At 61.6% G+C, this 24,394-nt stretch overlaps 1 protein-coding gene across 1 annotated transcript in view; it reads right to left on the bottom strand.

Annotated features, from left to right (window-relative positions):
* Nucleotides 1-739: 739 nt before the first annotated feature.
* Nucleotides 740-24,394, bottom strand: part of JAKMIP3 (Janus kinase and microtubule interacting protein 3) — a 57,217-nt gene continuing 33,562 nt past the window's right edge. Inside the window, exons 4-21 of the mRNA XM_055560122.1 lie at nt 23,044-23,259; nt 21,602-21,721; nt 20,952-21,098; nt 20,589-20,720; nt 19,470-19,505; nt 17,940-17,999; nt 17,008-17,136; nt 16,522-16,650; nt 15,633-15,716; nt 14,594-14,656; nt 14,229-14,327; nt 13,373-13,471; nt 13,223-13,282; nt 10,791-10,856; nt 9,620-9,847; nt 5,578-5,781; nt 3,319-3,384; nt 740-872 (exon numbers count right to left, since the gene is read on the bottom strand). Of these exons, the coding sequence (XP_055416097.1) occupies nt 756-872; nt 3,319-3,384; nt 5,578-5,781; nt 9,620-9,847; nt 10,791-10,856; nt 13,223-13,282; nt 13,373-13,471; nt 14,229-14,327; nt 14,594-14,656; nt 15,633-15,716; nt 16,522-16,650; nt 17,008-17,136; nt 17,940-17,999; nt 19,470-19,505; nt 20,589-20,720; nt 20,952-21,098; nt 21,602-21,721; nt 23,044-23,259 (2,055 nt within the window). The 3' untranslated portion in view covers nt 740-755. The remainder of the gene's footprint in view (nt 873-3,318; nt 3,385-5,577; nt 5,782-9,619; nt 9,848-10,790; nt 10,857-13,222; nt 13,283-13,372; nt 13,472-14,228; nt 14,328-14,593; nt 14,657-15,632; nt 15,717-16,521; nt 16,651-17,007; nt 17,137-17,939; nt 18,000-19,469; nt 19,506-20,588; nt 20,721-20,951; nt 21,099-21,601; nt 21,722-23,043; nt 23,260-24,394) is intronic.

The following is a 24,394-nucleotide window of genomic DNA, read 5'->3' as shown; positions in this document are numbered from 1 at the left end:
GGCACTGTGGTCCTTGCCGGGCACTGCCCCTGGAGCATGAAGGCTGCAGCTCTGGACCGGGTGGCTTCGGCTGCACTGGGCCTGTCTCTGCGGTGCCCGGGTCTGTGCCGCCCGAGACAGCCTCTGGCCCCTGCATCTCCAGTGAGGCCCTGCCCTGTCCAGCCACCCCGCCCTTCTCGTCCCAGCTCCCTCCATCAGCTCCTCAGTTCTCGCTCTGACCAGTCCCTCGGCGCAGCTCAGGGCGGGGTCCAGTGGCACCGTGGCATCCACGGTTCTATTCCCACTGGCAACAGCGTTTAACACAGCAGGGTGGCCGCGTGCGTCGGTTGGCAAGTGCCCAGGACCCCGGCGAGCGAGTTGCAGTGTCTTCACAGCTGGCCCGGGAGACCCGGGGAACCACACTGGAGATGCTCCATGAGCCGCCCAGGTGCCCTGGACGAGGTCCCCGTCGTGGCAGCAGCCCCGCCGCGGCGTGCTGCGGGCCACCTGCGTTGTTTCTGGGAGTCCGCCCTCTCTTCCGACTCCTGTTGCGGTCACTGAGGGAACCAGGGGAGGCAGGGGCCGGGGCTCCTGCACCGAAGTGGCCTGGGCACCCGCCAGCAGGGGCCCCGCGTGTCCCTGTAAGTGGGGCCGGGGGCTGTGTCCCAAGCAAGGACCTGGGGTCCGCAGCCAAGACCAGGCCTCTTCAGAGAAGCCCAGTCGGAAAACGAGTTCTAATTCCGGCTCATCAAAGTGAACAGTCCCCTCGGAGGTGCTCAGAGACCCCCTCTCTCCCTCCTCCTCGACAGCAGGGGGTCTGCAGAGGCCGGCTCCCCCCGAGTCTTCAGGGACGGGCACCCGCCGCTCTCCGGTAAAGCTGGAGGAAAGGGGGGCTGGAGGGAGAGACGCAGGACACAGGTCAGGAAGGTGGCAGGGCGAGAGGGAAGGGGCTGGAGGGACAGGGCGCCGGGAAGGATGGCTCTGCTGCAGAGGAAAGGCCCTCTGGCGGGGGCGGGGGGCGCCCACAGACAGAGACGGATGATGAGGTCTTGTTTGGGAAGGGGACAGTGGCCAAGCGTTCACGTGCGCCTCGGGCTGAAAGTCGCAGGCACAGCGTCACAGCCTAGGAGGACGGTGACGTCCTGAGTGAGCCCAGCTTGTCGGGAAGGCGGGGGTCCTGGCCAAATCTCCCAGCGTCACCCCAGATCGAACTTGATACACAAAGGAGAAAAGTCACCAACCCCCCAGCGCTGGCTCCTGCCGAGCTGCCCGGAGCAGAGAACAGGGAGCGTGTGCACACATCTCTGCCCTGGGAGGTCCCTCGGGGACCTTCTCCAGGAAGGCGAGCACCCCTTCCCCTCTGATGATGGCAGACCCTCCCCTCTAGGACCTGTGCGGGCCCTGGGTGTTGCCTCCAGGAAGCCCCTCCTGCTTACGGAAAGTGGGGGCTCTGCTGGTCCCCGGGACGTGGACAAAAAATACTCACCACGCCAGAGTGCCCAGGCGAGCTATGACCACAGAATGAAAGCTAAGGAGAAAAACAAGAACAAAAATAGAAACTGAAAAGGAAAGGGGAGGGCGGAGACATGGAAGGAAAGAAAGAAAAGAGAGTTTGTAGAGTTTCTGGCAAGAACGAACGTGTGACCACAGACAGAGCGACACGGAGCAGCCAGCCGGGGGTCAGGAGCAGGTCCTGGCGCGCTGTGTCCAGCGGGTTAAGGGCTGAGCTGCGAGGGGCCATGGGGACACCTGCGTCTGAAGTGACCACGCTGTCTGTCCCTGGGGACTGTGCTCTGGGGCCCCACACCGTCCAGAGGACGGGCTGAAGGCGACAGTCAGGAGGGAGCCTCTGCCGGTCACCTTGCCTCTGGGCTGGGGGGAGTGGGGACCCGCCCATCTGGACCTGTCGCCGGGCTGATGCTGAGGGTGCTAACTGGCTATAATGATGATGGAAGTCTTACGGATGGAAAGATGTGCCAAGTGCCAGGCAAACACCAGCACTCCGGGACAATATTTTAGTCTCAGTCCCATTATAAGTGATAAAGCACAGCCAACACGCTGAATAGATTTCACACTCAGAAACCCTCCTTTTGGGTTGGGGGAGGGGCCCGGCCAATTTAGACACAAGAGAAAATCTGGCCGCGGGTGTTGGGGGAGGGGCCCAGCCAATTTAGACACAAGAGAAAATCTGGCCGTGGTACAGCTGCTTGGAAAAGCGGAGCCCCTTCAGCTAGATTAAGAGTAAACACCCAATTTAAAAAATTCGAGCATTTAATGCAAACAAATGCTCTCACTTTAAGATGGAAAAGGAGGCAGGGACGGCACCACCGCGAGGCTGTGCGCTCGCCTCTCCTCCCCAGCGCCGCGCGAGCCTGGTGCCTGTCTGCACCCACCCAGGGGGCAGGCGCGTCTTGGCTCCCAGGCTCCTCTCTGCCTGGCAAGTCGTGCCCCGCCCCTAGGGCTCCAGGGGCCTGTCGCGGGCTCCGGATTTGCAAGTTACCACCAAGACTGTTCGGCAGATGGCGGTAGAGCGCCCACGGAATGGGCCGGTTTTGTCCACAGGAGGGTGGGCAGGGAGGGGGCATGGGGGGGACCAGCTCCAGGGGCTACCGGGCGGGGGTGGCCCTTTGTACTCGTGCTGGTCGCTCAGTCGCGTCCGACTCTCTGCGACCCCTTGGACTGTAGCCCGCTAGGCTCCTCTGTGCACGGGGTTTCCCAGGCCAGAATATGGAGTGGGTTGCCATTTCCTTCTCCAGGGGATCTCCCCAACCTAGGGATTGAACCCACGTCTCCTGCATTGCAGGCAGGTTCTCTACTGCTGAGCCACCAGGAAAGCCCACCAGAAGCCATTGAAACATCCTAAATCACAGAAAACAAAATTTAAATTAAAAATAAAACATCTAACTGTCCTAGAACTCAGGGAGCCTCACAGGAAGAGCCAGGATTGTCCCCACAGGCGCTCCATCCACCTTGTTGGGACTCAAAGAGCCAGGGGTTGGGGGAAGAGCTGGACGGGCCTCCCTGACCCCGAGTCACATGGCCCCAAACCAGCTGTGCCCCAGCACCCAGAGCTTGCCAACTCAGGAGCCACAGTAAAGGGCTCTCATGAAAGGGCCCTGGCCACTGGCCCAGAGGTACCCCCGAAGCTGGGACACTGAGGCCGCGAGAGGCACGGTTCTGGGGGTGGCGTGGCTGGGTCATCGAGGCCAGGGTGTTCCCAGACCCCGTGCTCCAGCCCCTGGTTCGGAGCCTCTTTCTGCCCAGACCAGTGCCGTGGGAAACTGGGAGCTGCCGCCCTTCTCCATGTGTCAGCCCCAAGTTCACACTGACTTTACTTACCTTTTCCTCCAGTTCCTTTATTTGTCTCTTCTGGGCTTCTATTCTTTCTTCTAATTCTTTAATTCTCTGCAATGTTCAAAGGAGGAAAATCCTTAATAATCAGAATATTTGGGAAACCAAGTAGGGAAAGGTCTTTCAGGATTTTCACCCATGCACTCGGTGGGCACATCCCACAGAGCAGCTGCCAGAGCGTCCGCGGGAGAGGGTCTGGCCTTGGCTGCCCTCCCCCCCGACTTCTGGGGCTTCGGCTGAAACGTGCCTGCCTCAGTTTCTCTGACACAGCCTCTCTGAGTCTGTTCTTTGCTCCAACAAAAGAGCGGGCACCTGCCCCCGCCAGCCCCGGCCACACTCCCACCTCCTGCACCTTCAGATCACAAATCACTATGCTAGAGCCCAAGCAAACGGTAAGGGCCCGATTCATGGTCCTTCCCAGACATCACTACAGCAGCCCAAGGAGCAGCCTGAAGGGTCGCAGAGCCAGTCATGGGGAGGACTTTGCTGGTATGGTTGACCGCACAGTTGGAAAGCCTAGTTTTCACTGTGGTGCAGAGTCGGTCAGATGGACGCGTGTATCCATGCCTGACCTGGATGCCTGGCCTGGACCCTGGATGAACCTGGGCTCTGACACTGCCCATCTGAAGGGAGTGAGGGGTCCTCACACTGACCACCTTGGATCTGACAGCGAGGGTCCTGGTAGCCAACAGTCCTCTGGTGAGACGCCATCCCTGACACTCATAGGACCCCCGGGCTCACCAGTTTATCCGAACACAGAGCGCAGCCACGAGGCTTCTTCCAGGCCACGCTGCCCACGCAGGGGACTGAGGCAGGTCTCACACACCAAGGCTGCTAGTCTGCCAGGGTCCCTCATCCTCCCTTAGAAATGAACTGGCCAGAAAAATGGACTGGCCAGACTGGCCCAAGACCAAGTGCCTGAAGGTCGGGAGAATGTCCCCAAGTCCCAGGCCCAGGGACTGCTCGCTGTCCCCCAGACAACACCTTCTCCAGATCTTACCATTGAGGGAGGAGTCAGGGAAGAGACTGGCATTAGGGGCCCCAGAAGGGGGATGTACCACCCAGAAGCCTGGGCAGCATGGCCCAACAGGCTGGTCTGGAACAGGCAGTCTGGGAGGGCCCCCCATGGGCAAGGCTAGTGGAGAGGATGGCCACTGGGTGTGTCCATTACAAGGGCAGCTGGGAGGGCTCAGCCAGTGGAAGGCCCTGGCCAGGAAGATATGGTCCTTGGAGGCATGGCCATCAGAAGGCGAGGCCACGAGAAGGACTGCCCCAGCTGGTCACCCCTGGCCCTGCGATGCCCCGCCCCTCCCGTAGGCCCCACCCCGCGGTGCCCCACCCCGAGGCACCACGCCCCTCCCGTAGGCCCCACCCCCGAGGCACCACGCCCCTCCCGTAGGCCCCACCCCCGTGGCCCCACGCCCCTCCCGTAGGCCCCACCCCCGTGGCACCACGCCCCTCCCGTAGGCCCCACCCCCGTGGCACCACGCCCCTCCCGTAGGCCCCACGCCCCTCCCGTAGGCCCCACCCCCGTGGCACCACGCCCCTCCCGTAGGCCCCACCCCCGTGGCACCACGCCCCTCCCGTAGGCCCCACGCCCCTCCCGTAGGCCCCACCCCCGTGGCACCACACCCCTCCCGTAGGCCCCACCCCCGAGGCACCACGCCCCTCCCGTAGGCCCCACCCCCGTGGCACCACGCCCCTCCCGTAGGCCCCACCCCCGTGGCACCATGCCCCTCCCGTAGGCCCCACCCCCGTGGCACCACGCCCCTCCCGTAGGCCCCACCCCCGTGGCACCACGCCCCTCCCGTAGGCCCCACCCCCGAGGCACCACGCCCCTCCCGTAGGCCCCACCCCCGTGGCACCACGCCCCTCCCGTAGGCCCCACGCCCCTCCCGTAGGCCCCTCCCCCGTGGCACCACGCCCCTCCCGTAGGCCCCACCCCCGTGGCACCACGCCCCTCCCGTAGGCCCCACCCCCGAGGCACCACGCCCCTCCCGTAGGCCCCACCCCCGTGGCACCACGCCCCTCCCGTAGGCCCCACGCCCCTCCTGTAGGCCCCTCCCCCGTGGCACCACGCCCCTCCCGTAGGCCCCACCCCCGTGGCACCACGCCCCTCCCGTAGGCCCCACGCCCCTCCCGTAGGCCCCTCCCCCGTGGCACCACGCCCCTCCCGTAGGCCCCACCCCCGAGGCACCACGCCCCTCCCGTAGGCCCCACCCCCGTGGCACCACGCCCCTCCCGCACCTGTTGCGCCAGTTGCAAGAGCTCCATGCGCTCCCGCAGGATCTGGGCGTCCCGCTCGCGCAGCTCGCTCATGACCTGGCGCTTCCACTGCTCTACCGCCACCCCGAGCTTCTCGCGCTCCTCCTCCGATAGCAGCTCGGCCACTTTGGCCCCGGCCTCCTGCTGCAGGGCATCGTACAGCATTGCTTCCAGCTCCAAGATGCGCTGGGGGTGGGAGGGGACATGTCAGGCCTCGCCTTCTTCCCGGGGACGAGGCAGCCCGCCTGGGAGCCAGGACACCTCCAGACCAGCCCAAAGAGGGGACTGCTGCCTCCTGGACCAGTTAAATGATGGTCTGGAGGGTGGAGCCAGTCCAGGAGTACTGATGTCAGGAGCATCCCTTCCATGCGATGTTTAAGGTGCAATGAAACATTAGGGACGTTGGGGTCAGCAGAATTCAAAACTGGAGTAGGAGGTTGGCCAAACGGGCGGTGGTCTGGGCAGGTGTCCCTTGAGGAAAGACAACAAAGGCTTCTTCCTTTGCTCACAACTTTGCCAAACCCTGGGCTTCTGAGTCGCTAAAAAGGAGGAAGGATGGTCCCCATGGGTTTGTCTGCAGTAACGCCGAGGGGCCAGGCTGTCGGCTCTGTGGCCCCACTGCCGCCTGTGCGGGTGACTCGTGCCCCTAAAGCAGCGTCAAGTCCTAACCCCTGGAATCTGTGAACACGGGTCATCTGGAAACAGGGTCTCAGCAGATGTCAGCCAGCGCACCTGAGGCCAGACTGGGTTAGGGGCCTCCCCCCACTGCCTCGTGACCTTAGAATAAGAGGGGACTGGTGACAGTCACGGAAGATGAGGGGAAGCCAAGTGACGACAGAGGCCGAGACTGGGGTGGCGCGGCCACAAGCCCAGAACACCCAAGGCCCCAGGAGCTGGAACAGGCAGGCGGGCCTCCCCTGAGTCCTCTGACGGAGTGTGGCCCGGCCAGCACCTTGGGGTCAGGCTTCGGGCCTTCAGACTATGGTGCACACACCTGCCCCACATCTCCTCCCTTCTGTCTGTCTGTCTGTCTCCCTGCTGCCTGCACACATGGCCTCACCTTCACGTCAAGCCCCCAGGTGCCCAGCCTCTGCCCACCTCACAGCTTCCTCTCCTCCTCTGTCCATGGTACACGACGCCCTGCCCGCAGTGCCTGTGTGTGCCACACTGGCCTAGGCTTCATTGCACGAGGGCCTCCAGCCCCCACTTCCAGGCAGCAGGCACTCTTGTCAGCCCTGGCTCATGGTGAGGATGCTGAGGTGGGCTGCAGAGACCCCTGGGCGGACCACCTGCACAAGGCCTGCTGAGGGAGGGACACTGGGGATTCCAGCCCAGCCCTCGCACCCACCGGGGCTCCTTCACAGAGAACCTGAAATGTTGCCCATCCCCAGTTCAGTCACTTGGTCATGTCCACCTCTTTGCGACTCCGTGGGCTGCAGCCTGCTGGGCATCCCTGTCCTTCATCATCGCCCAGAGCTTGCGCAAACTCCTGCAGTACCAGCCCCGCTGCCCCAGGCGCCAAAACACAAACCTCGTCACAAATGGTGAGGACTCAGCAGTTCGATCTGGAGCACTTTCAAAGCTTGTTCCTCAGGAAGTTTCACAGCTACAATCTTGAAACAGCCAAATTCTTCCCATCAAAAATGTACCCTCCCGAGAAACAGAGTATTTCCCGTCATACCAGTAAACAAGGATGGCAGAGTCATCAGTGCCTGCAGCCCCCCAGCGTGAGCCCATGAGCCCCGAGGCAGCTCGGGGAGGAAAGAACGCCTGCCATCCAGCAGCCGCCAGCCCGCAGCCGCTCCCCACGCTGAACCCGAAGGAAGCTCAGGAAGTGAAAAGCGCAGGACAGCGGCCCGGGACGGCTGAGGTGCGTATGAAAGGAACGGTTGCAGTGAGCCCAGACTCTCGCATCTTCCCATACACAGAAAGGCACTAAATTCCTTAACTTAGGTTATCTTGTTTTCTTTAATGCACAACAATCTTTTGATGTTCAGACTACCTCTCTTTTTTGCAAAACTGAATCTGCCTGCCATGTGGGAGACCTGGGTTTGATCCCCAGGTTGGGAAGGTCCCCTGGAAAGGGACAGGCTACCCACTCCAGTATTTTGGCCTAAAGAATTCCATGGACTGTACAGTCCATGCGGTCACAAAGAGTTGGACACGACTGAGTGACTTTCACTCGCCTCCTCTGAGCTGTTCTCTCAGAGTCACTTGAGATGCTGCCTCCTGGGCTTAAATCCTAAAAATCTCCACTGAAAAAAACATAACTGTTAACTTTTAGGCTGTGACTGGTTTTCAGGTCGACGCTCCTCACAAATGAATGTTTCCTCTTCAAGCAAAGTGACTACTGGACGTCCTTTTGGCTGAGTAGACATTTTAGGAAATGGGGGGAAAGAGCCCTTTGTCCATGTTATTGTTCTTGACAGCCGCAAAGTCAACTGTCCCCCGTCAGCTGTCACAGCCAGCTCACACCACACATCAGCTGCCACTTCTTAGGGCAAAAGAGCTTAGTGCATTTAAGATAAGCTCCAGCTTTCAGATAAAGGCAGCTGAGTGTGGGGCTTAGCATGCACATCACAGTGACTTCACCCCAAGCCTGTGGGCGGAGATGGTCTGACCCTGCTCACGCGATTGATGCAGCAGCTTGAGCCACGGCCACCCAGATGCCCAGAAGCTAACTCTGTGCCCAGGGGCTGCCCCAGGGTGAGGCCCGCCCTTCCCCCTGAAATCCCAGGTGTGGTTCCAGTGCTCTGACAGGGAGGGTGTGGAAGCTGAAGGGCCCCCTGCCAAGGCATCCCAAGGTGCCTAGGTGCCCCCTCCTGCACGGGGTTCTGTGAGTGGCAGATAAAATGGCTAATTGTCCAGCAGGAAGTGTAGGCTTAACTCAGCATCAAGGGAACCAGGGTTGGGGACTTCCTTGGTGGTCCAGAGGTTAAGCATCCGTCTTCCAATTCAGAGGATGCAGGTTCAATCCCTGGTCAGGGAACTAAGATCCCACATGTTGTGGGGTGATGAGAGAAGCCTTCCAGCAGCAACATGGGGAGCCCGTGTGCCGCAGGAGGACCCAGTGGGGCCACAAGAGAAAAGAAAGAGAAAACCAGGGTGGACAGCACAGCGTGCAGCCTACCTGCCAACACTAGAGAGAGGGGGGCCCCAGACGACGGCACACGGGGAGCAGCCCCGACAGTCATCCCACGAGGTGGGCCCAGCATCTCCGCAGCCCCACGGCGTCCCTCGGGGCTGTGTGACGGAGCCCCCACCTGCCGTCCCAGGGTGACACTTTCTGCTCCCAGCCACCTCCATGGGCCACGGGACAGCACCCGGCTCACAGCGTACTCCACGGGCAGGGGACAGAGGCCCACGCCGCCTGGAAGGACCATCCTGCCCGTGACACTGACCTACAGGTGTGGCTTACTGTTGCAGAGGAAGCGTGGGTCCCGCTCCTGCAGAAAGCACCTCTGTTGAGCCCAGTCTGAGGAGCTAAGTGTGACATTGATTCAGGGGCCACCTTGAAACAGAAAGGCTGCCTGAGGTGCAGATGAAGTTTCTTGCCACGTCCTCCAGCTCACTTCTGTGAGGGCTCACTGGCAGCACTGGAGAGAAGTGGGCTCTCGGGGTCGACCCCACATGGGGCCTGCCTTCAGGTTTGTCTGAGGACAGGTCTCCTGCAGAGTAGGCAGGTGAGCAGCTCGTGATGCCGGTGGACAGGCAGAGATGATGGATAGACACTCAGCTAGGCTCCTTTCATTCATAAATGCATCGTTTCAATAAATCCTGTTTTCTCAGCTCAATTTAAATACCCACTTGACCTCGGCTCACTTGCCTGCACTCCTGGGGCCAAGGGTGGCCAAAGGGGCAGAAAGGCGTCCTCGGAACTCGCTGGGTCAGAGAGTGAGCTGGTCACACGGGGCACAGGCCCTACCCAGGCAGGCCTGGGTCCACGTGGCCCCTGAGACGCATACTGGCCGTGGGACACCTTCCCCATTTCTGCCCAAACCCCACGCGGCCGGGCTGCTCTCACCTTGTGAGCCTGGTCCAAGCACTGCTTCCGGTAGTCGAGCTCCTCATCCAGGTAGCCCTTCTGCTTACTGAACAGCTCCTGGAACACAAGGGGACCCGCGTCTGGGCCTCGTGTAGGGTGCGTGGTGGCGCGGGGCTGCCCGGCCGGGCGCGCACCCACCTTCTCGCTCTCTAGGTCCACCATCTTCCGCTGCAGGGCCGACTCCGTCTCCTCTATCTGCTGGAGCCACTGGGCACAGACAGAAGGCCCCGGCGGCCGTGAGTCCCCAGGTCACCACTCGGTCAGCAGAGCCCACCTCCCCAGCCCCGGGGACACGGCCTGGGGGCATGCCCCATCCTTCCCACTCTTCCTTGGGGAGGGAGGGCTCAGCCCCTGCGGGAGTCAGAGCTGGGCGGGCGTCATGGGCTCCGTGTGCCCAGCGTGCAGGCCAGGCCTGGGCCCCACCTCTCAGCCTCACCTGGCGTCCAGGGAGCCTGCCCTCACACCCCCCAGGAAAGGAGGGGTGTCAGAAGGCCTGTGCTCCCAGGAGCTGGCCTCTGAGCTCCTACTTATGAGCACAGCCCTCCACGCCCTGCTGGAGGCCTGTAGGACAGGGGTGCTCGCTGCAGGCCTACCAGCGGGTTCTGGCCACACGTGGGGCGGGGGCAGGGGGGACTAGGGGCAGGAGGGTGGTCCCAGGAGCAGGGAAGCTGGAGGGCGGGAGCCCGGGTGGGCGACCCCCAGAGGAGGGTCCCGGCAGGGCAAACAGGCAGACCAGGCGACAGCAGCAAGGCCGCTGGAACGCCCAGCCGTGCGGGGTTTGGGCAGAAACGGGGAAGGTGTTCCATGGCCTGCGTGGTGCCTCAGGGGCCACGTGGACTCAGGCCTGCCTGAGAAGGGCCTGCGCCCGGTGTGACCAGCGTGGGCTCACTCTCTGAATTTCTCTAACAGACCCACCCTGACTCTGGCCTCTGGGGAAATCAGGGCAGAGCTGGCCTTGGGGAGACATGCCTGGTAGGTGCTGTCTGACCCATGTGTGTGCCAGGCCTCCCGAGCAGCCAGGCTTAGTGGACCCTGCCCCCCGCCAGCTTCCATCCCACCCCCTGGGCCCCCCTCCCCCTTCCAGGGAGAGCATCTCCTCTGAACTGAGCCAGAAAGGACCCGGCCCTCCCCCGAGCGCATCTACTGTTACCTTCTCGGCCAAGGTCAGGACTGTCCTGGCTTGTATGACGACCACTTGCTCCTCATTGGTCAGATTCTGCATTCAAGAGCAGAATTCTCATATGGTCAGGGGGAGTGCCTTCTGGGGTGGGGGTGGGTGATGGGCGGTGGGTTGGGTGGGTAATGGGCACTGGGTCGGGTGGGTGATGGGTGCTCAGTTCAGGCGTGAGTGACCGGCGCTGGGTGGGTGGTGGGGTGGGTGACGGGCGCTGGGTGGGTGGTTGGGTGGCTGGGTGATAGGTGCTGAGTGGGTGGGTGCTGGGTGCTCAGTGGGGGCGGTGAGTGACCGGTGCTGGGTGGGTGAGGGGGTGGGTGATGGGCGCTGGGCGGGGCGGCTGGGTGATAGGTGCTGGGTGGGTGGGTGACAGGTGCTGGGTGGGGGTGGGTGACCAGTGTTCGGTGGGCATGGGGAAGATGGGGTCACAGCTAAATGTCACTGTCAGTCACAGGCCCTTCTGGGAGGCTCTGACCCCCTGCGCTCTCAGCCTTGCTGACACCCACTGAGATTCCTGCTTCTGTCACTGACAGGCCCTTCTGGGAGGCTCTGACCCCCTTTGCTCTTGGCCTTGCTGACTCCCACTGAGCCTCCGGCTTGCCCCTCTGGCCCTCTCACTGCAGGCGACCATGCCTATGTGGCCAGGGAGCAGGATGGGACAGTGGGTGGCAGAAAGAGCAGCCAGGCTTCCGCATTGTGTCCGGATTCTTACTCAAAGCCAGCTCTCCTCACGTGCGGCCTGAATTATTAAAGCACCGCTTACAAATGTGAAGCAAAGATCAACATCCCTGTTGCTTTGCCTTCTCCCTGTGTGTTTTATTCATGCCTCATCCCAGTGGGCCCACCGGGGTGGTCCTTCTGGGAAGGTGACCCTGGCCTTGGGCTGGCGGACCTCCTCAGAGGAGGTCCCACCTGCATGAGCACCAGGGGCTGGAGGGGGTGAGCTGGGCTGTCCCCACTGCTGGGCCCAGCTGGGGGCTGCCGGGGGGTCGCGGAGAGCAGAGACAGGTGGCCAGGAGCCTGCCAGGATCGCTGAGTTGAGTGATCCCTGGCTCCTTCAGGAGCCGCTGGGATCGCTGGCACATGAAACTGGCAGTGCGTCCTCTGCCCCCGTCTCTGAGGCCGCATGATGGCTCCAGGGCACGTGACCTTGGCACTCCCGGGAGGGCAGCTGCGGGGCTGGGCAGGCCTGAGCTTGTCCTCGCTGGCCAACACGGCAGCTCTGTGCCCCTGGGTGGTGCCCTCTGGGGCCTCAGTCTCTCCAGCTGTGAACTGAAAGGCTCCCCGGAGCCCTTGGCGGGGCTGGTACTCGGGCTGAGCCCGGAGCACACGGTGAGGACGGCCATCCTACTGTGGCCCACTGCCTCCGCTGCCCGCAGCCAAGGTGGAGCGAGGGGTCCGACCAGGGGTCGGGGGCGCGGCAGGTAGGCCAGGAGGGCCTCCCTGTGGAAGCCGGCCCTCCCTTCCCCCTTCCTGCTTCCCACCTAAAGGGCGGGGCGGGGGGCAGGGAGGAGGCCCTATCAGCAGGGCCCTGAACACGTGCAGCTGCTGGGAGCACTGCCCTGAGGGTGTGCACAGGCGCCTGGGTTTTGGTACACATGCGCGAGTGTGTGAGAGTGTGTGTGTGCTTGCACGCGTTTTCCCTCTGTCTCTCACGTGAAGTGCCCCCGTCCTGTGCTTTGATCTCTCTTGAGCACGGCGAGCAGGATGTGGAGCCCAGGGCGCTTCACAAGGAGACTTGTGTACTCGTGAGGGGACCTTGTGAGGGGACATTCTGGGGTGTGCACTGAGGCCTCTGCCAGCACAGAAGGTCCCCCCTCACCATCGGGCGGGGGCTTAACAAGGACAGGAGGGGCCGTGGGGGTGAACAGAGAACAGATGAAAGGGTGGCGGAGCATGGATGCAGGGACGATGGGCGGAGGGTGGATGGAGGGGTGCAGTCACTCATTCAGCAATTCGCATTCTTTCGAGGAATTTGCTGTAGAGATTGGGACTCTGCCCTAAGTGAGATTCGGAGAGTATTCATAGGCTCTGCCCCTCAGCCAAAACTAGGTGGGAAGCCCTGAGTTGGAGCAGTCTAAGTTGGACACGACTGAGCGCTGAGGGACTGAACTGAATTGAAGACACCTTAAGGACCCCCAGGCCTCCGCCCCACCAAGGATGTGGAACAACTTCAAGACCGAGAGGGATTCAGAAACTGAGAACACGGGGCCAGAAGCGTCTCTGCTGGAGGAATCGGGCGCACTGTGAGAAAGAACGGAGTTTCTCCTAAACGCCAGAGGGCTGGTCAGCAGCTCTGGAGGCGGGAATGCACGGGGCAGGGGTCGGGCACCGCGGGACTCACAGGGGCCCTGGGCCGTGCAGGGCGGCGCACGGGGAGGCATGCACAAGTCAGGAGAGCGACCTACACTTACGGCGTTGTCCCCCAGCAGGTCCAGCTTCTTCATCAGCTCCGAGACCAGGATGTCCTAGAAGCAGAGAGACAACGGTGCTGGGCCAGGCGCCGGGGCGGGGCGGGGCGGGGCGAGGCAGGCGGGGGGGCGGGGCCAGGGCGTTACCGTCACGCCTTCCGCCTCGCAGTACGCCTGCAGGGGGCTCTTCCCGTCCACGAAGGGCGTGTGGTGGAAGGTGATGGCGGGCGACTTCCTCTCCCTCTCCTAAGACAGACAGCAGAAGGCTGGGCACACGGGGGTCCCCTCCCTCCTGGGAGGGCAATGCGGGCCCCCCCCCGGGGACACCGTGAGAATACGAAGTCCACTGAACACACTTAACGTGGTCTTTGTGAAAATGAGACCCTGGCTGCCGTAGCAGTGGTCACGCCCTTCGGACCTGCCCAGGGGAGCCTGAGTGGACGCTGACGGGAGCAAGTGGAGACCTCCGAGCCCAGATGGCCCCTGGGGACTGGCTCCCGCCCGGGAGTCCTGTCGTCTGATGCCCCGAGGGACGGGGACAAAGGGAGGGCCGGGAGCTGTGTGTGGACGCTCCCGCTCTGCTTTGTGTTTTCCTCCAAGTGACACGGCAGGACTCACAGCCTGGGTGGCACGGCTCGGGACAGCTCCCTGCCACGCCCACCGCTGCCCCTGCCCCCCACCCCTGCCCCCCACCCCTGCCCCCGCCTCCCCACCCCTGCCCCTGCCTCCAACTCCATCCCCTGCCCCTGCCACCCCTGCCCCTGTCTCCTCACCCCTGCCCCCCACCATTGCCCCCCACCCCATCCCCTGCCCCCACCTTTGCCCCTGCCACGCCCACCCCATCCCCTGCCCCCACCCCTGCCCCTGCCCCCCACCCCTGCCCCCCCACCCCATCCCCTGTCTCCTCACCCCTGCCCCCCACCCCTGCCCCTGCCCCCCACTCCTGCCTCTGCCCCCCACACCTGCCCCCCCACCCCATCCCCTGCCCCCCAAAGCCCCACACCTCCAGCTCCAGGATCCGGAACTCCAGCAGCTCGTTTTGGTCCTTCGCATCCTGCACTTCATGTTTTAACCGAGCCTCTTCTGTCTCCATTTGTTTAATCTATAAAACAAAAAACAGGAGGCATCCTGGAGGCCACCGGAGGCCAACCCTGGCTCCCCTGACAGCTGCTGGCATTGTAGGGACAGCTGACTGGCCCAGGCCCCCCGTCCGGAACCCTCCCTCCAGGGTGAGTCCACACAGGGCCTTATGGCAGAGGTGCTGCCCAGGTGGTTCCCCAGCCCTGGGCAGCAGGTAGGCAGGTGGGGATTCCTGTCTTTCGGGGAAAGCAGCGGGCCTCTCAAACAGACGGGGTGGGGCGGCTGTACCTTTTCCACAAGCTCCTGATTTCTCCGAAACAGCGCTTGCTTCTCTTCAATCCACTTCATATCCTTGAAAAGGAAATTGAAGTCGAGAAATAAATGCACTGAAGGATACAGCTCTGATGTACATCACGGTTCAGCAGGACAGAGGATGTGACGAAAGGACCACACCCAGCTTCTGAAGTAACCGAGAGTGGAGCACCTGTCCCGTGGCTGATGAAAACCCAGGTTCACCCGTTTTCTTGGAGGGTCTCGGATAGAGGTGGACGGCACCCAGGCTCGTGTGAGCCAAGGCCAGGTGCCCGCATGGACGTCACAGGTCCAGGGGACCCCAACACGTAGCCAGCGGGAGCCAGGGGGTTGAGCTGGTGTGGAGAGAACAGGTGCAGTGCCTGGGTGATCGCGGGGGTCTCTGCACTGGATTTGAGGCCTTGGGCACTCCGGCGAGGCTGTGGCAGTGAGGCGGGGCAGTCACTCAGGTTCTTGCCCTGGCTGTCCATCCAGCCATGCACCGGGCAGTTGACACCCCAGGGCCTCTGTGGGTCTGCACTGCACTCGGCTGTGAGCCGGGTGATCTCTCACCTGCACCCTCCCAGCCCCCATAGACATCCCCCGGCATCGTCCTGCGTCTGGACCATCCACAGGTTGGGGGCTGCTCAGAGAACGCTGACGGAGGCCCTTCCCTGGGATCTGAGGAGCCCAGAGGTGCTGGCAGTCCCAGGGACTGAGGTGAGTGGTAACAAAGCCTGGGACCTGGGCTCCCGGCCCTGAGTGAGGAGGCAGATGGGACCTCTGGTCAAGCCCAGAGAGGCTTGGTCAGGGGAATTCGTCCCTCGTCCCGGGCTTACTGTGGAATTCTTCCAAATACACGTTGCTTCCGCTTTTAAGTCTTTTACTGAGGTGTGATATAAACACAGCAGAGGGAGCTGGGGAGCCCGTCTTCAGCGTGCAGATGAAGATCCTCACCACGTACACACCCGAAGGCCGCCGCCCTCATGGGAGCATGGCAGCCCGGGGGCCCTGGGGCCCAGGCCCGTGCACTCACCTGCCCCTGCTCCGCCAGGGCCTTCTGCAGGTCCTCGATGCGCGCCTGCGCCCGCTGCGCGTCCGCCTGCAGCTGCTCACGGGTCTGTAGGATGGGAGGAGACATACATCAAACTTTCCCTAAGAGCTGGGCGGCCCCCTCAGACCTGACCTCCAGGACACTGCCTGCCAGCAACGCGTGCTCTGGAATAAAGGGAGAACTTGGAGGCTTAGCAACTTCGCTTAGATTACAGGGGATAATCTGTGGGTTCATTTGGGGGATTATTTGGGGAAATCCTCATTTACAGGATGATGGAGGAGGCTTGAGCGGCTGGGTGCTGGCCGGAGGGGGTTGGCTTAGTCCCGGGGACGACAAAGACCAGGACACATACAGCCGGGTGGCTGAGCGACCTGCCCAGCACAGCCCCCAGGCACCTCCCTTCCCTTCTGGAGCCTCTGGCTGCCCTAGGTTCACCTCCTTTTCCGGACTTCGCTTTCCCTTTCTTCCCCAGAGCCCATCCTCCTTTAGAAGCCCCGGGCTCCCTGTTGCATGAACGTTTTCTGCCCAGCCTGTCTTCTATGGGCTTCGCCCTCCCTGGAGTTCACCTGCTGTCACAGGGGCCGGGCTGCAGGGCACTTCATCTCGATGGGTGCCCTGGCTCCCTGGGAATGGCTTTCAGGGCAAATGGACGAGAGCAGTGAGATGCCTCAACTCGGGAGGGCAGGGCAGCCCTCCTTGGCCTGGGCCCACCCGCTGCCAAGTGATGGCCAGAGCGGCATCCCCGGGGCCTGACCGTGATCGCAGGAGGGGAGGGCCCAGCCTGGAAGGCGCATGTGTCCCTGCTGAGGCCAGGGGGCAAGCGGGGAGCCCGGCAGAAGCCGGAACGTCGTGGAGTGGAAGTCAGTTAGACCTTAACTTCTCGCTCTGCGTCCAGCGTCCCTCCGACCTGCTCCTGCAGCAACGCGTAGGCCCTCTGCAGGGCCTGGTACTCCATGGTCAGCTGGCGGAACCGCAGCTCTGTCTCCTCCTTGGCCATGCCCTGGAGAGGCGCACGGAGACACTGCGTCAGCCACGCCTCTGCCCGGGAACCACCCGGGAGACAGGCCCTGACCCCTGAGGTGAATGGCCAAGCTAGCTGCTCGGGTGAGCCTCTTGGGCCAGCAGCTGGGGCCAGGGACTCAGCTGGGGCCCACCTGCCATGGTCCTGACCCTGCACCCTGTTTCTGGTGCCCACCCACTGCTGGGTGGTTCAGACTGCCCCCTTGAGAGGGTGGGAGCACTCTGTACCACTCTGCAGAGGGGACCCGGTACAGTGATGTGAAGCAGATGGGCGTGTGTGTGAAGGTGGGACAGGAACAGCCAGGCAGGCCTGTCCTGAAGCCCTGTGAGAGGTTACCTCCTCCAGGTCGTCGTCTGGGGTGCACGGGGTTTGGTCTGTCCTGTCTGTTTGGTAAGAGATGGAAGAACCGTCGGACTCCAGAGAAGCCTCTTCATCATATCCAAAGAAGGTCTCCACGACAACCGGCTTCTGACCAAAAGGGACCGTGTTAATCCAAACCCAGACCACTGGCTGGCCGAGCTGCCAGCTCTGTAGGGGCCTCCTCTGCTGCCCAGCTGTGGGGTCAGATGCCTGGCTGCCCCCCAGCGCACTCGGGTGTCTATCCTGGACTGCCCCCGGGCGCTGCTCAGGCCACCAACCTCGACCAAGGCCTCCACTATCTTATCTGGGCTGGTAGAGAGCAGAGTGGAACATGGTCCTCCTAATGGCCTTTCTAGGGGCCAGACAAACCTGTATTTGTGCCTAAGAGTATCTACCGGCCTGTATGAGGATCACTGTTGCTTGTTCCAAAACCAAACCAAAAAACGTATTTTGTAAAAAGCAAGTTAGATCCTTTGGGAATATTCTGGGAATGTTTCCCAAATCTCATTTAATAAAAATCACAGGTTTATCAAAAAGGACTGTGCCTCAAAGAAACACCCCAGGTCTATCAAGTTCCCAAGGGGTGCGGGTCTGCTGGGGAAGGACACAGGGAGGCTGCCTGCATTCTGGCTGGATGCGGGCGCCAGCGGCGGGAGGGCCAGGCCCCTGGCTAACTCCTCCTCCTCGTCATTACTGTCGTGAACCCACATCTCCTCTTGGAAATTTAAAGGAAACCAGGTTGGGTTTTTTAATTTAAAGTATAGAGTACTCGCTCTGGGTCATGTTTTGGTTACTTCATAATAACAATTTTTAGAAGTAAGGAAACCATTTTCTCTTCACCTCTGAAGGAAGAGGTTCTTTCCTGTTAAACGACTTTTTAAAAATACACATTTCATGTACTCGTTTACCTTGGGGAGTTTCGCCATTTTCTTTCTTTGTTTCCGATATCTTAAAAGCTTATCACGTTCCTGCAAAAACCAGTTGAGATTTTTTGAGTCATTGAAGGGCTCTGCCAGGTTTAAATGCACAGGTTAGTATTTCCAGGTCATCATCTGAGCAGACGGGGTGGTCTCAGGACCACCTGGTGGTCCACGGTGTTCACCAGTTCAGGGCAGTTTGCTCTGAGAGTTTGGATGGTGCATCTTCCCAGCCTGGCTAGGAACAGGAACCGAGTCCTGGGTGTCTCTGAGCTCACTGTCTTGGGCTTCCTCCCCATCTGCGGTGGGGACCCTGTGGGGCAGGGGGTTGAGGGGCACACACTGAAATGGAAATTTAAGAAGGATGGAGGGCCCAACCCTCTCCACTCGCCCGGAGTGGACCTCTACAGGGTGACGTCCACACGGTGGAGCCAGGCCTGTTCTCTCCAGAGCGCTAGGCTGCGTTTTTGGGACCATGTAGGAGCCGACTATGGGGTCGCACAGAGTCGGACACGACTGAAGCGACTTAGCAGCAGCAGCAGCAGCAGCAGGAGCCAGCCAGGCCATGGGGGCTGAGTGCCCTGGGGTGGGAGGGGGACCCAGTTCTGATCCATAAATACCAACTGGGACACTGGCCGTTTTCCCTGGCATCTGTGCAACCCTAACGGGTGGGCCCTCTCGGTTACCACGGCAAAGTTTCTGGGCAGGCAGCACTGGGACCACGGAACCACCCTCGCCCGAGTGTGCGGCTGCTTCCAGCTGCACCAGGAGGAACCATAGGCGCAGGGGCTCCAGGAAGTGGGAGGGGCTGTAGGCGGGGACGCTGAGGGAAGTTGAGGGGCCGTAGGAGGGGACGCTGAGGGAGTGGGAGGGCCTGTAGGAGGGGACGCTGAGGCAGTGGGAGGGGCTGTAGGAGGGGACGTGGGGGAGTGGGAGGGCCTGTAGGAGGGGAGGGTGAGGGGGTGGGAGGGGCCGTAGGAGGGGAGGGTGAGGGGGTGGGAGGGGCCGTAGGAGGGGAGGGTGAGGGGGTGGGAGGGCCTGTAGGAGGGGAGGGTGAGGGGGTGGGAGGGGCCGTAGGAGGGGAGGGTGAGGGGGTGGGAGGGGCCGTAGGAGGGGAGGGTGAGGGGGTGGGAGGGCCTGTAGGAGGGGACGGTGAGGCAGTGGGAGGGGCTGTAGGAGGGGACGTGGGGGAGTGGGAGGGGCTGTAGGCGGGGACACGGGGTGGGAGGGGTTGTAGGCGGGGACGGTGAGGGAGGAGGAGGGGCTGTAGGTGGGGACGGTGAGGGAGTGGGAGGGGCCGTAGGAGGGGAGGGTGAATGAGTGGGAGGGGCCGTAGGATGGGACGTGGGGCAGTGGGAGGGACTGTAGGCGGCGACGGTGAGGAGTGGGAGGGGCCGTAGGCGGGGCCGGTGAGGGAGTGGGAGGGGCGGTAGGCGGGGACACTGAGGGAAGTTGAGGGGCTGTAGGAGCGGCTGGTGAGGGCAGTGGGAGGGATGTAGGTGAGATGCTGAGGGCACTTACTAACACGCTCTTCACGTAGCCAGCGGTCTCCAGGGTCTGGAAGAGAGGAGGGACCTTGGAGACTTAGGGTGACAGACCTTGCCCGCGCAAGCCCCAGGGTCCCGCCGGCCCCCAGTCTCTCCGCTTCCCTATGCAGATTCCCGTGGCTCTCCTCAGACCCTTCCTTTCCTGGGCTTGGTCCTTCCTCCCTAGGCTGACGCCACAGGGGGAGAGCCTTCAGAGGCAGGGGTGGGAGTGCATTTGTAGCCAGGGTGCTTTCGTTTTCCTCTTCCCCTCGTGTATTCCTATTATTGAGGGGATGGACGGTCACTGGCCACTGAAGGGACCAGAGCACTGACCTCAGGCCCCGCCGGAAGGCTGGGTGGCCGGAGCCCATCCTGACCACTGGGCGGGAAGTGACAGAGAGCTCCTCTGCTGTCCTCTCTTCAGCCCCCACCCCACCACCCCCGCCACCACCAAGGGCACAGAACGACCCAAGCAACTGGTTCTGAACTGGTCTGACCTTGGAGTCGGTCTGGGTCCCACAGACTAGGAGGTGCCCTAATGAGGGTAACTGGATGGGGGTCTGAGGAAGGACTAGTGGAAAAGCTGTGCTGGGAGTGGGGGGTGCAGGGAGAGGGGGATGTAGATGGAGATTGGGTCCCCAGAAAGACATGCCCACACCCCATCCCCAGACCTGGGGCTGTGGCCTTGTTTGGAAATGGGGTCTATGCAATCTGGCTAGGTTATGGATCTTGAGAGGAGACCATCCTGGGTGGGGATGGGCGGTGCCCAGAGAAGGGGAGGGGGCTGGGAAGATGGCTGAGATCAAAGGAACTTGGTTGGCGGCCATCGGAAGCTTTCTGTCCTTCTCAGCACCCCTGGCGGGAGCCCGGCCCTACCCCACCCTGACTCTGGATCCTGCCTCCAACGCTGTGAGAGGCCTGGGGTGGACACAGGTGGTGTTGCTGCTCTGAGAGCCCCAGTCCTGAAGGTGAGGAAGGGGAGGGATTTGGAGGGGCAGGAGCCAACCCCTGGGGAGAGACTTGGCCCACGTTGTGGGTGCCGGGTGCACTGTGGGCATCAGAGCGGGGCGGGTCTGAGAGCGGGGCCAGCGGGTGGGTGGCGCCCAGCGGTCACCTTGGAGAGCTCATCTATGAGGTGCTGCTGCTCGACAATCTGCAACTTCAGGAAGTCCACGTCCCGCTCGTCCTGACTCTGATCCAGGTCGTTCAGGGAGCTGGGTCTCCGTATGATCCCTGCTCTCTGCCTCTGAAAACCAGACAGACCACACAACATGTGGAGTGAGGTGCCCGACCACTGAAGGGCAGCTGGGGTCTCCTCACCCCGCCTGCCTGTACCTCAGAAGCCCTGTCACTGGTCACCCCCGGGCCTCCCTGCCAGCGAGCTCCCAGCCCCACAGACGCCCATGAGACGAAAGCCTTGATCTTGCTATCAGACCTCGCGTAGAAGAGGCTAGTTACACAAAAGTGGGCTCCTTACCATCTCTATGTTCTCCTGGGTGACAAATTTTAACTTGTTTTCCATCCGACGTAAACTGTGGGACAGATCTTCGTTCTTCCGAGTAAGGCGTTTGTTTTTGTCCAGCAATGGCTTGTACTGACTTTCAGCTTCCCTTACACGCTTTAACTGAAAGACGAGATTAAGTATATATTACGATGTTTAAAAGCATCACAGAGAACCAGCAGCCTCCAAACAGAGGTGTTAAAGCAAGCAGAACAAGCCTTGTGTTCCATGGAGGTCAGCGGTCTGGCACTGCACTCTGTTCTGCTCGAAAGAGCTATGGGGAAACAGCCCAGTCCGTGAGCCTTCCGCCACTGGGGAGAGCTCATGTCCCAGCAGCCAGGTCACTGGCGAACATCTGTGGCCATAAGGACTGACGCCACTAGCAGGCGAGGTCGTCACATGTCTCAGAGGACACCCAGAACAGAGACACATGCCCCAGTGACCCAGGGCCGGAAGCAGCCAACCAGCGCCTCAGCCCCTATCTGGTCCCCTACCTGGTGTTGTTATTGGAAACGCCCTGTCACCATCACTCTTCTTTTCCATGGCAATCTTTGGAAGTGGATGCCCCAGCTCCCCCTTCACGGCAGGCATAGGCCCACAGAATTCAGAGGCCCGAGGCCACCCACCAGCTCGTTCCGTTCCTCCGACAGCAGGGCATTGCGGTCCTCGAGTTTCCGGATGATCGCGCTCAGCTCCGCAATCTTAAGTTGGAAACGCCGAGCATCCTTTTCATCCAACTGCTGTTCCTAAAACAAAAATCAACTGCAAATAACTGTTCGTAGACACAGACACAAAAACCACGGCAAGTCCCAACACACCACGGAAACCAAGGCACTTCTGTGTCACGATGGCCCATGATTTTAATGGCTGGGGGCACTGCGGGCTGCACGCTGGGGACAGAGTGCAGGAGCAGAACTGTTCAGAGTGCAGATGTGGGGGCGAGGGTGTGCGGACACAGATGCCGCAGGTGGGCAAGACGCTGAGAAAACCCCAGAAGCAGCACCATGCTTCACGAGGCCGCTGCCGGCTGCAGGTTTCAAGGTGGGGGAGGGCTGCCCTGCACTGTAGCGGGGGCCTCACTTTCCTTGAATTATAATGTGAGCCCAGGAAATGATGTTCAGCTTGACTTTCAAAAGTGGGATTCCCAGGAAGAGTGGTCCCTCAAATTGAGTTTCTAAAAGATCACTTCGGGAGCCACTGGAACTTACTAAAAAAATCAGTGAAACATTTTGATCTGGTTTCAGAATCTCTGGAGTTAATGGGATCTGTCGGGTGCCAGAGCTGGTTTTAACCCAGTTAAGCCATTTATATAACAAGATTGTAAAATGTCATGCTCCGTTCTTGAACAATCACTGCCCTAGGGCTGGCTCGGCTCAAACGCAGCTCTGTCCTCAAAGCAAACAGACGCAAGTCCGGGAAGGACCGGGGGACAGTCCCTCATTCAGCAGGTGCAGGAGAGGCGGGGGCCGACCCGGAAGGACTGTGTGGAGGGTCCGTGGAATGTAGACCCTTTCCAGACTCCTGGGACCCCGCAGAGGGCTCTGAATGAGGAGTGGTGAGAGGAGATGGGTGGGGTCACAGCCCCGCGTGGTCACACAGCCCGAGGCGCGGACAGTGGCATGGTCACAAGGAAAGCAGGTGCCGGGCAGCTGGTCACGAGCACAGAAACCACGGCGGGAGGGTCAGGGCTAGCGGAGGGCAGAGCCTGTGTGTGGTGATGGAGCTGCCGGGCCACCTCCCCCAGCAGCAAAGGAGGGCCCCTTAGCAACCTGGGGCTGGCCGTGGAGGCGGGCACAGCTGGAAGCCTGAAGCTCGAGGCCCATGGGAAGGGCCAGGGGAGGGCAAGGCCAGTGCTACGCTGCAGCAGCAAGGAGGGAAGAGAGAGAAGTCTCTGGGCTCTTTCAGCCTTGGAGAAGCCGAGGGTCCCTTTGGCCTGTGGGCTGCAGACACGGGCAGAGTCCCCAAGGCTTGGGCTCGGGACTCCCCAGGGAGCTGCCCACGGGACCACGAGCCGCGTGCGGGGCAGTCTGGGCTCTGGGTCGGCCGGGCGAGCGTGGGAGGTGCTTACAGGGCTTCCCGAGTGGTCTGAGGCGTCTCCTGCACCGCTTGCGTGAGGAAGCTCCCGCCTGGGGCTGCCCGGGTGCCGGTCGGTCTCTTTGACCTGGGACAGCTGCTCGTCTAGAGCCTCTTTTTGGAGCTGGAGTCTCTGGGCATGCCCGGCTTGAACCCCTAACTCTCTCTCCAGCACGAAGACTGCTCTGTCTTTAAATTTTATCTCCTCCATCTACAAGGAGAACAGAACACAATCACACACGCAGGCAGGTAAGATGCAGTTACTATAGAGACAGGCAGAGTGACTTGAGCACAAGCATCAGGAGGGACCCCTGCTGAGCAGCCCTGCCAGCTTCTCGGGCTCTGAGAACCTGAAGCAAAGCCTGGACTGAGAGCCGCATGCCCCCGTCCAGGCCGCTCACGACTCCGCGGCTCTGACCAGGCAGGGCCGGCTGAGGCCGCCTTCCTGCACACCGCACAGCCTGCCCAGTCTCCTGGGCTCCTGGCAGGACTCCCCTCTCCCAGCTGGCCTGCAGGGGCTCATCAGCCAGCGGGGTCCACAAAGGCCACCTCTACCTCCCACCTTCTGCTGAGCGTTGGGCAGAGCAGAGCCACCCCGGGTTCCCCGTTACCCCATCAACAGGATGAGCGAAGTTCGTGTTAAAACAGGCAACTGTGGACGTGGAGGAAAAGGAGCTGTGGGCCCCAAAGCCCTCGTGGCCTCTGTCTCTCCACTCTGCGGACACCTGGCCCGGGAAGGCTGAATGGTGCCTGGGGCCAATACACACGGCCTCCTGCACTGGCCTCTCCTGGCTCGGAGGTGTGGACGGAAGGCAGGGTTCTGCCCGACTGCAGGCAGAGCTACATTTTAAATTCAGCTTCCTCTAAGCTAAGCCTTGGGTTGGGGGATGGTCCCTGAACCAGCAGGATCCAGACTGGCAGGGGACCGGGGTGGTAGTGGGGGGTCCATAGCCCCGTCTACTCTCCCTAACATGCTCAAGCTCCTGACAGCGTCTGGCCCTTCCAGACACAGCTGCCCCTGCCTCCAGGCCCCTCCCAGAGGCCACAGGGGTGTCCCTGAGCAAAGGTCAGGCTGGGACCCTGGAGGAGGAGCAGGCAGAACGGCCCCCACGCCACCTGTTCTTCAGAGAGACAGGCCCTGGTGCTGGGGATGTCCAAACAGCACCAGATTCACAAGAGGACTCGATTTAAGACACACTCCACACAGCAGAGCAGGGCAGGCTGCACTGCTGCTTTGCTTGCTGTGCTGGGTTTGAATAAGTTAATAAATCAGCCATCTGCTGAAGTCAGCTTGGAACAAAGAGTCGCCATATCTAATTAGCCCAGATCACAGAATTCACGGGCAA

The sequence above is a fragment of the Bubalus kerabau genome, chromosome 22 (genome assembly GCF_029407905.1).
Source record: "Bubalus kerabau isolate K-KA32 ecotype Philippines breed swamp buffalo chromosome 22, PCC_UOA_SB_1v2, whole genome shotgun sequence".
NCBI lineage: Eukaryota > Metazoa > Chordata > Mammalia > Artiodactyla > Bovidae > Bubalus > Bubalus kerabau.
Note: the sequence above shows the minus strand (reverse complement) of the source record. Positions and strands in the feature narration are given on the sequence as shown.